Source organism: Gymnodraco acuticeps, unplaced genomic scaffold (genome assembly GCF_902827175.1).
Source record: "Gymnodraco acuticeps unplaced genomic scaffold, fGymAcu1.1, whole genome shotgun sequence".
In the NCBI taxonomy this organism is placed as follows: domain Eukaryota; kingdom Metazoa; phylum Chordata; class Actinopteri; order Perciformes; family Bathydraconidae; genus Gymnodraco; species Gymnodraco acuticeps.
The window spans coordinates 5,208,336-5,224,184 of NW_022990590.1; the positions used below are offsets into that span (position 1 = coordinate 5,208,336).

Genomic DNA, 15,849 nt, shown 5'->3' on the forward strand with positions numbered 1-15,849 from the left:
TGCACATACACAGACATGTCCGACCAGTGGGATTAGCTAGCAACAAGTGAAAACCTTGCCCAATTAGCTAATTACCTATGAATAATTGGAATTGCTGGAATGCGTTGTCATGTTGTGGGCATAATTATTGATTGATCATCGGCATGACTGTGACAGGGGAGGGCAAACAGCAAGCAAGCAAGCCAATTAAATTGTCCCTGAAATCTGAGGGGGTTACATCCATGTGGCACATGGTGGCAATCAAACCAAGCATATGCACAGTGACAGGCTCATTTGTACAAAAACAAAAATCAAGACAATTATTTCTGCAGCTCTTTCCCATCCTCTTCACTGTCCAACACCCATGTCACGATCTTGTGCAGTACTGAGGATGTAAATAAAGTTCAATATGAAAGTCTTCCTTGTAGTTTATGTCTTTTCCACCTACGTGTTTATGGCATAAACCATGTAGATTATTTTGCCTATTTTAGTGGCATACAATAAACTATGGAAATCAGCTGGTAGTATGCATTTGCACATGGACTCATGATTATGGTTCACTAGTCATCAGCTACAATGTGCCATAATGTCAGATTTGACCATAACAACCCACAAATTATTTTATCAAACTTAGTTTAATAAAATGTGAAGGCAAACTAATTCAACCGACAAAGTGTGCTATTTTAATGAGTTGAGCTTTGAAGTCTGTACATACAACAGACAACAATAGAAGCAGTTTAAGTTGTAGACAAAATGGTACGCTATCATCATATTAAACATTTGTACTAGTAGGGAGGATTACAGTTTAGTGCAATACAAAGGTTGTGTTGAAAAATCCCAGCCGAATACGTTTTGTTTTAATTTAAAGGAAGTAACCCATTAAAGTATTTTTTTAAATAAGGCTTAAAAAAGTGGACCGTTCATTCCAGTCATAGGTGTCTTCTCTTTCCCGGAGATGTTTGGCCGTTTGTGTTGCCGTACCGAGTGACGTCACTTCAGAGCGACAACTAACAATGGTAAGTGAGCAAGCAATTTTCTCTTCGGCTCGTATATTTATTTTACATAAACATCATATTCGCCAATACAACTTTAAATCATGGTACTTGAAACGTTAACATTCGTGCTGTCGTGTCGTTTTAGACGGCTTTATGTCTCGTGAACTAACAACTTGTATATAATTGAGAGTAGGGTAGAGCTTAAAGCTAGCAACATTAGCTTATTTTTCTCGGTTTGAAGCACTCGTTATCCTAGCTACTATTAGCATAGTCATTCATATGGTAACGAGTAGCTTTTCGCGACTTCTTTCAAGTTTATGAGGTTTTTTGTGGATGACAGTGTTAAATATTGTTTCTATAGTAATACAAGCGAACGTGTTGAATTCAGCTATCCTCAGCAGGTAATGTTAACGGCGACGTAAGCTAACTTTACTGTAAACAGCTAAGCTAATGAGCTATGAAGGGAAATGTCTAACTAACCAGAAAGGCCAAAATGCAATGGTGGATATTTTTCTTTTCAGCTGTCTTTAACATATATCTGATATTCTTTTAGGGTCAAAGCCAGAGTGGAGGCCACGGACCGGGGGGAGGCAAGAAGGATGACAAGGTGAGGATGACACAGCTTCTGCTAGTTTAGTGTCTGACCGTTTTGTTTTGCTAGCCACATATTATCCTTCGTGTGGCCTCTGAACTAAACGAGTTAGTCGTGACATTACATTTCAAATTTTAAAAACCCAAATTGTATTTTAACATTTTGCATATTGACACGTTTGGGTAATTTATTTTTGATGGTCTAAATTGACAGTTAGTGCTGTGATATATGATTCTCAATAAAGTAATTGCCTTGTGTTTATTTATTTATTAAATATTTAAGATTAATTATAGGACATTTTGTTTTGCATAAGATCGTATTGTCTGACAAGCCACCCTGGTCTACTAAAGGCCTTATTTAGAAGGAAAAAAAAGCTTTTGTTCTAACAATGGTTGTTTGTGCCATTATGTCAAACAATACATGTTTGGCTGTAGGTGATGAGATTCTGGCTATATCCTTTTCTGACATTTGTCATCATCCCACTTTGTCCCAACTGAAGGATAAGAAAAAGAAGTATGAGCCTCCAATTCCCACAAGAGTTGGCAAGAGAAAGAAGAAGACCAAGGGACCAGATGCTGCCAGTAAACTACCATTAGGTAAGGAACTGCAAAGACATAGACATTAGGGCTGTAGCGATACACTAATCTCACGATACGATACACGATATTCAGCTCACAATACGATATATATCACGATATTCAGCCAACGATACGATTCGATTCAATATAATTCGATACACTTACATCATTTTCTGAAAGATTTTAAAGGGACTGTGATTTTGGTGACATCTTGTGAGTGTTCCATTGACTTGGATTGAATTAATTCAACTGAAAACTGAAAGCATCAATTATACAAGATATGGCTCTGACTAGACAGAGAGTCTACAGCTTGCAAATGCTGGACAAAATGAATCAAAAGATGTGGTGAGAAAATGTGTTTCATTTATTGAAACAGTGCAAACTATAGCTGACATGCCTTTGAAACGTAAGTACATAAAGTGCAGTATCACAATGGAGAATGGAGAATTAAAAGGTGCAGCAGGTGGCCTGTTCTGAACAGATTCTTTTACAGCATTTTTAGCTTACCAGCACGGTTTGTTTTGGGTCACGCCGCGGCCGCAGCTTCTTGAGTTCCTCAGTTAGCATTACCTTGTCCGGGTGGTGACATTGTAGGTGGGTTCGTAGGTTAGTGGTATTTCACGTTTGTGTGACACAGCTTGCAAACCGCCATAGTTTTATCTAAATTGTCGCTTTCCTTCTTTTTAAAGCCGAAGTGCTCCCACACATCTGCTTTTAAGCACGAAGGTGCGTCTGTGTATCTAGAAATGCTCTACAGCGACGCTAGCGGCTCGGCTGGCTGACGTAATCGCTCTTCATGCAAAGCGAACAGGGGGGAATGGGCAGCGAGCAGAGTGCCAGGCGGAACACGGGGGATTTGAATGGGACTTAATGTATCGATACCCGTGGCTGAAATATCGATACTTTCTCGGGAAACAAAATATCGATATATATCGCAGGATCGATTAAATTGCACAGCCCTAATAGACATGTGAAGACGTGTTTCTATCTGTCTGGTGGTCTGTTTTTGTTTGAGCTGTATTTCATAAGAAGTCTTGAGCTCTAAGGTCTCCTTCCTAATGCGATTTAAGCTCACCGGATACAACTAAGGATACTCAGATTGGTATACAATTTAAAACTCCTTATTTGGCAATATAAAAGAGAACAAAATGTTACAAGAGGTCATGATATTGACAGCATTCAAGCTGAAGAGGCTCTGTGAAACATCACGTTTTTGGTTGGATGAATCTGGTGTTTATGTTTTATTTTTTGCTAACGCTACATATGCTGACCTTTTTGTTTGTCTTTCAGTCACTCCTCACACTCAATGCCGTCTTAAGCTGCTGAAGCAGGAGCGGATCAAAGATTACCTGCTGATGGAGGAGGAGTTCATCAGAAACCAGGAGCAGATGAAGCCTCTGGAAGAGAAACAGGAGGTCAGTTATTGTTCTACATATCTCTATTGCTTTTGTGCTATGATTTTTAGGAGAAATATAGGAACATTACCCTATTTAACTTTTTATACTGATTTATCTGTGGTCAAGTCACTGAGGAGAACGAATCTTCATTTTTCCTACCATTTAACTTTTGATAATCCTGGTCGTATCTATTCTATAGGAGGAGAGGTCAAAGGTGGACGACCTGCGAGGAACCCCTATGTCCGTGGGCACTCTGGAGGAAATCATCGATGACAACCACGCCATCGTTTCCACCTCGGTGGGATCAGAGCACTATGTCAGCATCCTCTCCTTTGTGGATAAAGATCTGCTGGAGCCTGGCTGCTCCGTCCTGCTCAATCACAAGGTACAATTCAGATAGTTTTAATTTCAGGTTTACCCTTTTGTAAATGCATTTCAAGATAACTTTGTGTTGTTTCTGCCAACTCTTAACTGTGCCACAATTAATAATTGACCTGTGTTTGTGTATCACTCGTAGGTCCATGCTGTGATTGGTGTGCTGATGGATGACACTGATCCCCTGGTGACAGTGATGAAGGTGGAGAAGGCCCCACAAGAAACCTACGCTGACATCGGAGGACTGGACGCTCAGATCCAGGAGATCAAGGTACAAACACTTCCATCTGCTGTGATATACACTGGCCCCGAGTTAGCAACCCTGACACAATTAAATAATGACAATAATATGTTTAATGTCCTTTGTAGCTTTCCCAGTGATTTGTTCACATCACTTGCAACCACTTTTAATGATAAGCCAAATTGAGCACATTTACATTACATCCTATAAGATGTAATTGTTTATGTATGTAACTTTTTACAGTGTATTTTTTGTTGTTGATTTTCATAGGAGTCAGTGGAGCTGCCTCTCACACATCCAGAGTATTATGAAGAGATGGGCATAAAGCCTCCCAAGGGTGTCATCCTGTACGGACCACCTGGCACAGGTGGGTGCTTTCATTAAACATGGCAACGGCAGTGGCTCTCAAACAGAGAGAAGAGATTGACAAATGTTTTTCATCTTCTTTCCACCATAGAGTAGGAACATGATGGAAATATATGTGGGACCAGATGCTGGGACCATGCTTTATGACTTTAGTTTCAGGTTCAGTCACATACGTATTTTTCAAGTGAATCCAGAGATAAAGGTCAATTTACCTCTGAGTTAGATGAGTTTGATCATCAGGGAGTGATTTTAAAGGGCACCACAGCAGGGAAGCTGAGAGACTGTTACTAGCCTCCTGTAGCTGTGGGAAGACATTAGGCGCTTTCACACCAAGTACTTTGCCGTACTTAGTTCATCAGAACTCTTTAGTCCTCATGAACTAAGTACAGATCGCGTTCACACCGGAATAAGTTCCCTGAGGGAAGATTACGCAAATGAAGCCGCTGACGTCACTTCTTCTTCTTCTGCTTTGGTTTTACTGGCAGGCCGCAAACCACTTCACGGCGTATACTGCCGCCCAAAGTCCCCGGCCGGAAGTCCCCGGAGTTGGGGACTGGCTTCAGTAGAAGCTGCTGGGACTCCCAGCAGCTTCTACTGAAGCCTTCCGAGTAAATCGCCAGAACGCCGACACCTCCTCATCTCCACCGCTCCCATGTTTTATTTTGTGTTGCCATAAGTTAGTCTCTCTCCGTTGATACGTGGGGCTAATGCTAATAATGCTAATGCCAGCAAATAAAATGGCAGCTTCACAAAACTTTCCCGAGTTTTACGGGGCGTGGTTTGCAATCCGCCCAGCCAATCAGAAATGGGAACCTTTTTCTCCCACGAAAGTACCTGTTCTCTAGCAGGGATAAAAATGGGGTGAAAAGGTTCTCAAGAACTAAGTTCTAGTCCCGGATTGTTTTGGTGTGAACGCAACATTTCAAGAACTACTAGGAAAAGTACTGCGGTGTGAAAGCGCCTATAAAGAATGTATTCTTTAGTCTGTCCATGTGAGAATGAGATGTATTTATAACTTGCATATAAGACAGTATTCCAGAACCTTTTCTCAGAATTGCAATATTGAAATGGCAGGAAGCCCAATATGTGTTTTTAGGCTGAATATATAAATAATAATTGGTAGTCGGTAGCTGTAAACTGAGGTCCTGTTGACAAATCATGAGCGTCACTCCTCACATCCACACTGTTAAAGTTGTTGCATCCTGCTCAGTGTGAGCTACAGAGACGCCTTTAATTAGATCATTTTATATGTATGAGGATTTTAATTGCTACTGACCACGTCCTGCTACTGACCACGTCCTGCTACTGACCACGTCCTGCTACTGACCACGTCCTGCTACTGACCACGTCCTGCTACTGACCACGTCCTGCTACTGACCACGTCCTGCTACTGACCACGTCCTGCTACTGACCACGTCCTGCTACTGAACACGTCCTGCTACTGACCACGTCCTGCTACTGGACCACGTCCTGCTACTGACACGTCCACACCACTGCTACTGACCACGTCCTGCTACTGACCACGTCCTGCTACTGAACCACGTCCTGCTACTGACCACGTCCTGCTACTGACCACGTCCTGCTACTGACCACGTCCTGCTACTGAACACGTCTGCTACTGACCACGTCCTGCTACTGACCACGTCCTGCTACTGACCACGTCCTGCTACTGACCACGTCCTGCTACTGACCACGTCCTGCTACTGACCACGTCCTGCTACTGACCACGTCCTGCTACTGACCACGTCCTGCTACTGACCACGTCCTGCTACTGACCACGTCCTGCTACTGACCACGTCCTGCTACTGACCACGTCCTGCTACTGACCACGTCCTGCTACTGACCACGTCCTGCTACTGACCACGTCCTGCTACTTGACCACGTCCTGCTACTGACCACGTCCTGCTACTGACCACGTCCTGCTACTGACCACGTCCTGCTACTGACCACGTCCTGCTACTGACCACGTCCTGCCTACTGACCACGTCCTGCTACTGACCACGTCCTGCTACTGACCACGTCCTGCTACTGACACGTCCTGCTACTGAACCGTCCTGCTACTGACCACGTCCTGCTACTGACCACGTCCTGCTACTGGACCACGTCCTGCTACTGACCACGTCCTGCTACTGACCACGTCCTGCTACTGACCACGTCCTGCTACTGACCACGTCCTGCTACTGACCACGTCCTGCTACTGACCACGTCCTGCTACTGACCACGTCCTGCTACTGACCACGTCCTGCTACTGACCACGTCCTGCTACTGAACACGTCCTGCTACTGACCACGTCCTGCTACTGACCACGTCCTGCTACTGACCACGTCCTGCTACTGACCACGTCCTGCTACTGACCACGTCCTGCTACTGACCACGTCCTGCTACTGACCACGTCCTGCTACTGACCACGTCCTGCTACTGACCACGTCCTGCTACTGAACACGTCCCTGCTACTGACCACGTCCTGCTACTGACCACGTCCTGCTACTGACCACGTCCTGCTACTGACACGTCCTGCTACTGAACCACGTCCTGCTACTGACCACGTCCCTGCTACTGACCACGTCCTGCTACTGAACACGTCCTGCTACTGAACACGTCCTGCTACTGACCACGTCCTGCTACTGACCACGTCCTGCTACTGACCACGTCCTGCTACTGACCACGTCCTGCTACTGAACACGTCCTGCTACTGAACACGTCCTGCTACTGAACACGTCCTGCTACTGACCACGTCCTGCTACTGAACACGTCCTGCTACTGAACACGTCCTGCTACTGAACACGTCCTGCTACTGAACACGTCCTGCTACTGAACACGTCCTGCTACTGAACACGTCCTGCTACTGACCACGTCCTGCTACTGACCACGTCCTGCTACTGAACACGTCCTGCTACTGACCACGTCCTGCTACTGACCACGTCCTGCTACTGAACACGTCCTGCTACTGAACACGTCCTGCTACTGAACACGTCCTGCTACTGAACACGTCCTGCTACTGAACACGTCCTGCTACTGAACACGTCCTGCTACTGAACACGTCCTGCTACTGAACACTGCTTCAAGGATGTGACAATGTGGGGATTTATCTAACTTCTTGCTGTTGTTTTTTAATCTTTTTCTCCCGTTTGTCCTGAAACTCTTTCATAATAATGCACATCATGACCACTGTGTATAACATTCTGAATGTCAATTGGAAATACACTTAGTAAAGTAAAGGTTACATTTGACTTTACAACATACCAGAAGCTTTTACTGAAAGTGTCTCAATGGATACCGCAGATAGATTTGAATATCTTTAAAAATGCAATGTCATTGTGTTACCCTGACAATAATTGATAACACCTGGAATTTAGGTAACAGTGTCCCAATTCTTTTTATTGGACATTTTACTTTAACTTCTTTTGTTTGTATTAATTCCGTTTCTCTATTTTATTGAACATAACAATTTAATTTCTTATAGTTATAAACATATCTTTAATTCAATTGTTAATATTTTATCTTCCATTGGGCATTTTACTTTGACTACTTATTTTTATATAAATGTTGTATTTCTTTGAGTTATCTTTCATTTGATGTTGTTTTTAAAATGGAGTAACTGTCCCAAAACCCAATTGTGCCTGGGAAAAATAGAATATTCTGATAGTTCTTGTATTGCTTAAGGTACACTTGAGAATGTAGCAAAGAATGACTGTATGTTGTTTTGTGCAATTACCAGGTAAGACTCTGCTCGCCAAGGCCGTAGCCAATCAGACGTCGGCCACCTTCCTGCGCGTGGTGGGCTCCGAGCTGATCCAGAAGTACCTGGGAGACGGGCCCAAGCTGGTCCGAGAGCTGTTCAGGGTGGCAGAGGAGCACGCGCCCTCCATCGTCTTCATCGATGAGATCGACGCCATCGGAACCAAGCGGTATGCAGACGTCTTCTTTAACCTATTTTAGTGTGACAACGTGAGAGACAGAGAGCATCAGAGTGGGAGTGATGCATCACCTTTTGGTGTTTGGGAGTCACACGTGGGTGACAAGGTGTTGATGGAACAGTTTTATTTTGAGTCAGCACATTAACAGCACATTAACAGCTCAGTACTTCATCATAGAACTAAACATGAGCTTAATGATGTAATCCTAATCAACTGCAGTTTGTACCTTTTCAATATGTACTTTGCAAGAGTGTTATCCAGGTGGGCATTATGTAAACCTGAACAAGAGAAGACGGTTTTAGGACCAGATGCCAAAGAATATCCAAACTGCACCACTCTATTTGTTTTTCACCAGCAGCTAAAAGTAAAGATTCATTGTTGGGTAGGACCTTGGCTGACTTGGCACTAATCAGCCTGGTTGGATCTGAATATAAATGTGTACTTCCTGTCTGTTGTGCAGGTACGACTCTAACTCTGGTGGAGAGAGGGAGATCCAGAGGACCATGCTGGAGCTGCTCAATCAGCTGGACGGCTTCGACTCGCGGGGAGACGTCAAAGTCATCATGGCCACCAATAGGATAGAAACCCTGGACCCCGCCCTCATCAGACCCGGTCAGTGACTGAATCTGTTTTGATTTTGACATCTACAGTATGTCTGATACGGGAAATGCTTTCACACCGCTGAGTCCTGGCAGGAAATGCTGCTTCTCATCTTCCTCTTTTGCAACTGCTCTTTGAAACCTAGATCCGTGCCGCAGGTGGTCACTACCAGATTTGTATTTACTTTAGCAACAAACATGTTTTAGTTTGAAAATTCTGCTAATTAAAAAAACGTCTTTAGTTATATGACATGTGTACGTATTAACAGTTAATTATTAGTTCATTTATAGCTGTTGCCAAATCTACCTTAAAACGCTTGACTAAACTGTACCTCGTCCTCCTCCTCAGGGAGAATCGACCGTAAGATCGAGTTCCCCCTCCCCGATGAGAAGACCAAGAGGAGGATCTTCAATATTCACACCAGCCGCATGACGGTAGCAGATGATGTCACCCTGGATGACCTCATCCTGGCTAAGGACGACCTATCAGGAGCGGACATTAAGGTAAGAAAATCTACTGGCAGCTCGACTTCTCACTTCTTTATTCACATCAGAAAGGATCTTAAAAACACATGGGTGGGCAAATTAAACATTATGACACGCACTGCATGATGGGTAGAGCTGGTGGTTCAAGTGAGTTGATTATTTTTCTTTTGAGTTGTTTCTTTACCCCCACATGTGTTACTAACAGAGTCTGTGGGAGTCTTAACATGTGGATTAAGCGAGGGTGCATGCTGGCACCGGACCTGCTTTCTTAATTTGCCCCTGCTTGCTTGTGACCATTTATTGATTGTGTGATTTTGAAAAGGTCTTTAGCAGCAAGCCATCTCACACTGGCTCAGCAGCAAAATGCAATGAAGGCGCTGATTTGCTAAGTTATTGTAGCATCAACACTTATTTGTAATTGTGTTAAGTCCTCCAATAAAGAAGATCTGATCCAAAGTTTACTGTAGCTTGAACTCTTAGTATCTCACCGACTCAGCTCTGCTGCCCTCATGTGGCGTCTGACAGAACTACACCACAAGTCGGTTTCCAGCGTGCTGTATGCTAAATTACTTTGTAGTTCTTTAACATCCTCAATAATATCAAATACATATTATTACTTAAAGGGTTAGTTCTCACATAACCCTTTAAGTCAGGGGTGTCAAACTCAAGGCCTGCGACTTCATTTTATGTGACCCCACAAGAGCTTGCAAAGAATATAATGTTTATTATACGGTTACTTGCTACTTCACAGAAGCATGTTGCCCATAAACTACATGTCCCACAATGCATCTCAGATTTGACTTTTTCTCAGAATTTGACATTTGTCAAAATGTCAATCTTTTTCTCAAATAGATTTTTTTCTCAAAATGTCACTTCTTTTTTTTCAGAATGTGGCTTTTCTTTTAAAATCATATTGTGACAGTCTCACTGAAAGAATTATTTCCCCTAGACTTCTGCTTTCAGACGTAGTTAATTATGAAGTTATTCCCCTATCCGATAATAATCCAATGCAGAGGCAATAATGTAATATAATACATTATTTTATATATATTCAATATTTATGTACGCCTTTTTATATAGTCTTAAAGTTACAATCGGACCCTTTGAGTGCAACCATAATGCTGATGTGGCCCGTGATGAAATTGAGTTTGAAACCCCTGCTTTAAGTGATTACTCTCTGAATTCTAAAACACGCTGGGGGCCGAGAGGAAGATGTTCACTTCAACCCGTGATCTGAACTGTATGCCTGTTAGAATTATTGAAAAGGTGAGAAGTTGTTATAATTGAATGAAAAGCACCTACAGCCTGGGATCTGATTTCAATGTAGACAATAGCACATGTAAAGCAACTCTTTAATCTCTTAAATGAAACTTACCATAGTCGGGTTGGTTGTCCTCTGGTGGCGATAGGAAAGCCTGAAATAATCATGTTAATATGAACATCTGGAAAAATGTACATAGTGACAATATACATTGATACAAAAGATGCTGCTTACATTTCTCATCAGAATACTTCATTTATCCTGGTGGATTGTGACAGTTTCTAAAACAATTCACAGCATTGTCAAATACTTCACGAGTAGTTTACACAACCATTTTGACTCAATGTTAAGGCTTCTTTTTCTCTATATAAAAACATGTATTAACTCATTTCCTGTGTCTCCAGGCCATCTGCACAGAAGCCGGCCTCATGGCGCTGCGGGAGCGCCGTATGAAAGTCACCAACGAGGACTTCAAGAAGTCCAAGGAGAACGTGCTGTACAAGAAGCAGGAAGGCACACCGGAGGGGCTTTACCTCTAACCTAAAAACTCTGATGTATCTCTAGCCCTCTCCCCACCAACCTAAGCCCTCTCTCTATCGCTGTGTGAAAGAGAGGAGGCAGCAGCCGAGTTGTGTGCCTCCCTAGAGAGAGTTTTGATATATTTTCTGCATGTCTTGTATGGCTTTAATCCACTCTCCTGTTACTGTTATGTGAATAAAATAACAAAAGAATATTCGCACTGTGATTTTTGGAGCATTTGTTTGTTGACGTCTGCTTCTCATTAGATGTATATTGAGTTAATCGCTGCTATAATATCTTTTATAATCGACCACATTAATAATTCAATTAGTTCAGTCTGTGTGGCTGCAAATGGAATTGATCCTAACACGTTTTTTTGCCTTGCTTTTATCGCATACTTCCTGATGATGCGTGTTATTTTCAGAGCGGAGCTACGAGACATGGCGGAAAAGAATTGCCCCATCCTTTCCCCTTTCAAAAAATTAACATTCTCCACTCATTAGAATAGAATCGGGGGGATGAAACCCTCTCTAATGGTCACACATGCGTTCTCTGCATTTAACCCATCTAGTACCAGGAGTCTAGTACTAGGAGCAGTGGGCAGCTATTGTACAGCGCAATGGGAGTGAGGGGATGTCCGGTGCCTTGCTCAAGGGCACCACGGCAGGGCAGGAGGTGAACAGGGACCTCTCCAAGTAGCAGTCCACACTCCATTTTTAGGTCTGGTCGGGGACTTGAACCGGCGCCCCTACTGACTGAGCCACTGCCGGACTATTAGTAGAATATTTCATACAAGACCCTCACAGTTTGACATCATTAAATCTGTGTGACAGAATTGCTTAACACACTGCATTTTAATCGGACAGTACCTCCTATCATTGCACTAATGCTTTCCTCTATAAGGGGTTTAGTTTAAAGGGGCCGAATAGAAATGTAAGTGAATTTGGGTTTGTTTTCCGCACATGATCATGAATGTTTGGCAGGGGGATGAGTCTTCCATTCAAACGGGCCTTTAGGTTATTACCATAGACTGTATATATAGGTTATTACGCCGCAGGTAAGTCGCTCGGAGCAGCCCTTGCTGCAGTCTGACATGCGGAGAACAGCGGCGGTGATTTAATTCCTCTTGATGTGGAGCCATGTGTAACTCAGTGCTCAGCAGAAAGTGGCCCCCATGCAGCAAGCATCGAACCACTGCTGCAGCCCCCCCCCCCCCCCCGTTAAATCAGTCACGCATTTCAACTGCAGCTCATACAATTCAGCAAATGGAAGAAGGAAAAAAAAAACAAATAGTTTTTAAATCAAGCGGGGAGGGTAACAGGAAGAGGGGTGTGTGTGTGTGTGTGTGCTGTAATGAAGCGTTAGCTCAAGGCAAACTGCCCCCCCTCAAGGGAGAGCTCAGATACTGATGGGGGGGGGTGATACGGCAGGGCGGAACATGCTGTTGGCATTCTCTGAAATGTCACATCCACATGATTGCTTATTCACGATGTGTGCAGGTTGTGCTCAGCTTATACGCAAATAAAAGCCTCGTTTTGGAGACGATCAACTAAAACACATGAAAGAAATACCAAACTGCATAATGTACTCACAATTACCAAGCTTTTTATTTGTATGGGATGGAGATCGTTTGCCTAACAAATCCTACAACAAACCATTTGTATATTTTAAAGTAGAAAGATACTGACACTGGGACGTACTCCACCTTCATAGCTAAAACCAGCATATTGTACAGCTGAAAATATTGTATTGAACACAATAGTATGCGTTATTGTAGTTATACATTGGATTATGTATGACACATTTGTACCTTTACTTCTTGTGCACTGGAATATTCTTATATTCTAAAATGGAGCAAAACCCAATTTTACCCAGGATAAAGTATTCTGATCCTGAATGAACCGATTTGCTGTAAGAGTTGCATCTGTGCTGACGATGCCTTTTAGAAACCTGAATGTAATTGACCTTCTATATTGGCAGTCAAGGGTTTGAGGCGAGGAAAGGTGACCTGACGCAGGAAAATACAATACAATGCTCATCCCCCCCACCTCTGTGACTGCCAAGAGTCAAGCCATTCAAAAAGAAAGTTGTGAGTTAGTGACTGGGAGACAAATCTGCTTATGCAATGTCTAATTTCTCGTGTTAAACAGGGCAACACATCGGACAAATTCAGCAAGAAGTCCCGACAAATAAAACTTGAGTTAGAGTTTTTCTTTAAATGTGCTCCATTGTGCTGAAATGTTCATGGAGATTTTCACATATGCTACAAGCAAGCTATATCCTCCTGGGGTCCACAGCACACACAGAGAAGCCTACTTCATATGATTAATGACACATGAACATAAAGAAGCCCCAGCACTAACGTAATCAGCAGTAATGCAGCATGCACACTATCAAATATGCTGCCAAACAATACACTTTACTATTACATTATATTCTTGTTATAATAAACTATATATATATGAATTGTGATGGGTTTGAAAGTCCTTTTTTTTAATGTAATGCTTTAAAACTATAAATTGCTTTTACAATTATGTGTAAAGCTGTAAAAATGCATAAAAATGTGTGTATATGTTCGTAACACATATTTAATGGTAATATCCACTACCTATGAGCATAATGAAGTGTTGGTCAATGTATAATTGTAGAACAATTCATTATGTTTTATATTTCTCATTAAAAAGGCGTTAAGGTAATGAATTTATTTCTGCAGTGTCTCTAAGTCTTTTTTTTAAAGGCGCACATTGATCATTATTTCCAACTGTACAGTGAAAATACATCCTATTTGATACAAAGGGAAAACATATGTGCATACAATGGTCTTTGTTGTACCATGCTAATGCAAATCAAATCAATTCTCCTTCATTTCAGACGACCTTCAAAATATCTATGGCTCATTAGAAATCTGTAAACTAATCAACAGAATGGAAGAAAACAGATGACTTTAAATCATTGGTTTGGGACTGTGGACTAGTGACCTTATTATTCATTTCCACATGTCTAGCTTTAGTGACGCAAACAAACGTTTTACAGCCTTGAATTTGAATGTATGATGTCCATGGGCACACGGACGCAGACTTCATGATGGCTAGGGTTGTTTTTGTGGTGTCTCGTTTTTTGTGTTTTGTGTATTTGTTGTTGGTTTTATGTCTCGTTTGGTTTCTCTGCGTGTAATGTGTTTATTTGACCGTTTCGTTTGCTTCGAGTCAATTTGTTTTCATTTTGTGAGTTTTTGAAGAAATGGGTGCTTATTTTTGTTCTGTTACTTTGTGGTAATATACGCCTCTGTAGTTATTTGTTGTCTCTTTTTAACAATTTGTGTTTGTTGTATGTCAAATGGTTGCCCTTTTGTTTGTCTTCGTAGACATTTTGAGTCTTATTTTGTATCACTTTGTGATCACGTATGTCTCTTAGTTTGTCTCATTTTACTCATTTGTGTTCATTTTGTCCTTTTGTGTGTCTTTGTTGTAATTTCTTGTCCCTTTTTAAGTCTATTTGTTATCATTTGTTTATGCTTGGTGGTTTAGATGTTCTTAGTATTCATTTTGTGTCTCTTTGTAGTGTTTTTGTCATTCCTTGTGGACATTTTTGCATTACTTTGTGGTGGGAACATGTCTTTTTGAGTGACATTTTGTAGGTGAAGGACAGGGGGTGAGGATGTCACATACATCTGTTTATAATGTTAGTTAAGTCTGAATGTCTTCTATCCTATGAATCAAAACAGAAACAAAGCTATGAATGGAGCCATCAAATGACAGTTACTAACCACTAGTAGGCTATGTATACATTGTGTGTGTTATCACACTTTGTCCACTGGGTGGTGCTTGTGTCAGATACACTGACTGCACACACTCACACAGGCTGGAGGATTTATTCAGTATGTGTGTACATTATGACAACACAGCGATGATATCTGCTTCGCCAAATTCTGCGTCGTCATTCTACCAACCGAATTCAAATACCTTTCATTGTAGAGGCCGATATATATCCTTAGTAAATGACACGACTGCTCGTTTTCGACATACAAATGCAACAAACCACCGGTTGTGTATCTACCTACCGCTCAAATAAGTAGGCGCCGTGCTTCATTGTTAATTCCACGTAGGCCTGCACACTTTGTAGTAGCCAATAGTAAATCTGCGCACTTCCCATATCGAGACTATCAAACATTCACCCCTCACCAATGAAAAGCTGTCGCATTTTCCACCCGTCTCGATCAAATAAATTAAAAATAATGTCACACATTTATAAAGCGTTGTGAACACGGCGTTGAATAGTTGGACGGTTTTTAAGTTTCCTTTATTTATATTTATTACATTTTCATCAAGTGCCACTGCCTGGTGCAATGCAGGTCCCGTGTAGCCAATCGATGCGGCCGACACATGGAGTATAATATTGCAGGTCTGCAGCGGCCAATCAGAAATGACATCACACAACGGCAGAGCAGACTCTCCAGTGTCAGCCGGGCTGCTTCCTACACTAGAGATATCCTTCCGCGGATGAAAACTAGTACTCCGTGTTGGGAGAATCTAACTCTCTTTCTG

At 42.2% G+C, this 15,849-nt stretch overlaps 1 protein-coding gene across 2 annotated transcripts; it reads left to right on the forward strand.

Moving 5' to 3' along the window:
* The first annotated feature begins 896 nt into the window (after positions 1-896).
* On the forward strand, positions 897-11,519 carry LOC117554283 (26S proteasome regulatory subunit 4). Of its 2 annotated transcripts, none has more exons than XM_034228648.1 (11): positions 897-995; positions 1,528-1,581; positions 2,066-2,162; positions 3,435-3,559; positions 3,741-3,926; positions 4,059-4,187; positions 4,428-4,524; positions 8,242-8,431; positions 8,901-9,052; positions 9,389-9,543; positions 11,191-11,519. In XM_034228648.1, the coding sequence occupies exons 1-11, from the start codon at positions 993-995 to the stop codon at positions 11,323-11,325; spliced, it is 1,323 nt and encodes a 440-aa protein (XP_034084539.1). In that variant the 5' UTR covers positions 897-992; the 3' UTR covers positions 11,326-11,519. The 2 variants fall into 2 exon arrangements, with proteins under 2 accessions (XP_034084539.1, XP_034084540.1); XM_034228649.1 differs by lacking the exon at positions 897-995 and adding an exon at positions 1,017-1,078.
* Positions 11,520-15,849: the final 4,330 nt, after the last annotated feature.

Excerpts from the sequence above, each read along its gene's own strand:
- LOC117554283 (XM_034228648.1), top strand. Across the intron at positions 3,560-3,740 it reads CTCTGGAAGAGAAACAGGAG|GAGGAGAGGTCAAAGGTGGA; the intron begins GTCAGTTATTGT and ends TCTATTCTATAG. Across the intron at positions 9,053-9,388 it reads CCCCGCCCTCATCAGACCCG|GGAGAATCGACCGTAAGATC; the intron begins GTCAGTGACTGA and ends CCTCCTCCTCAG.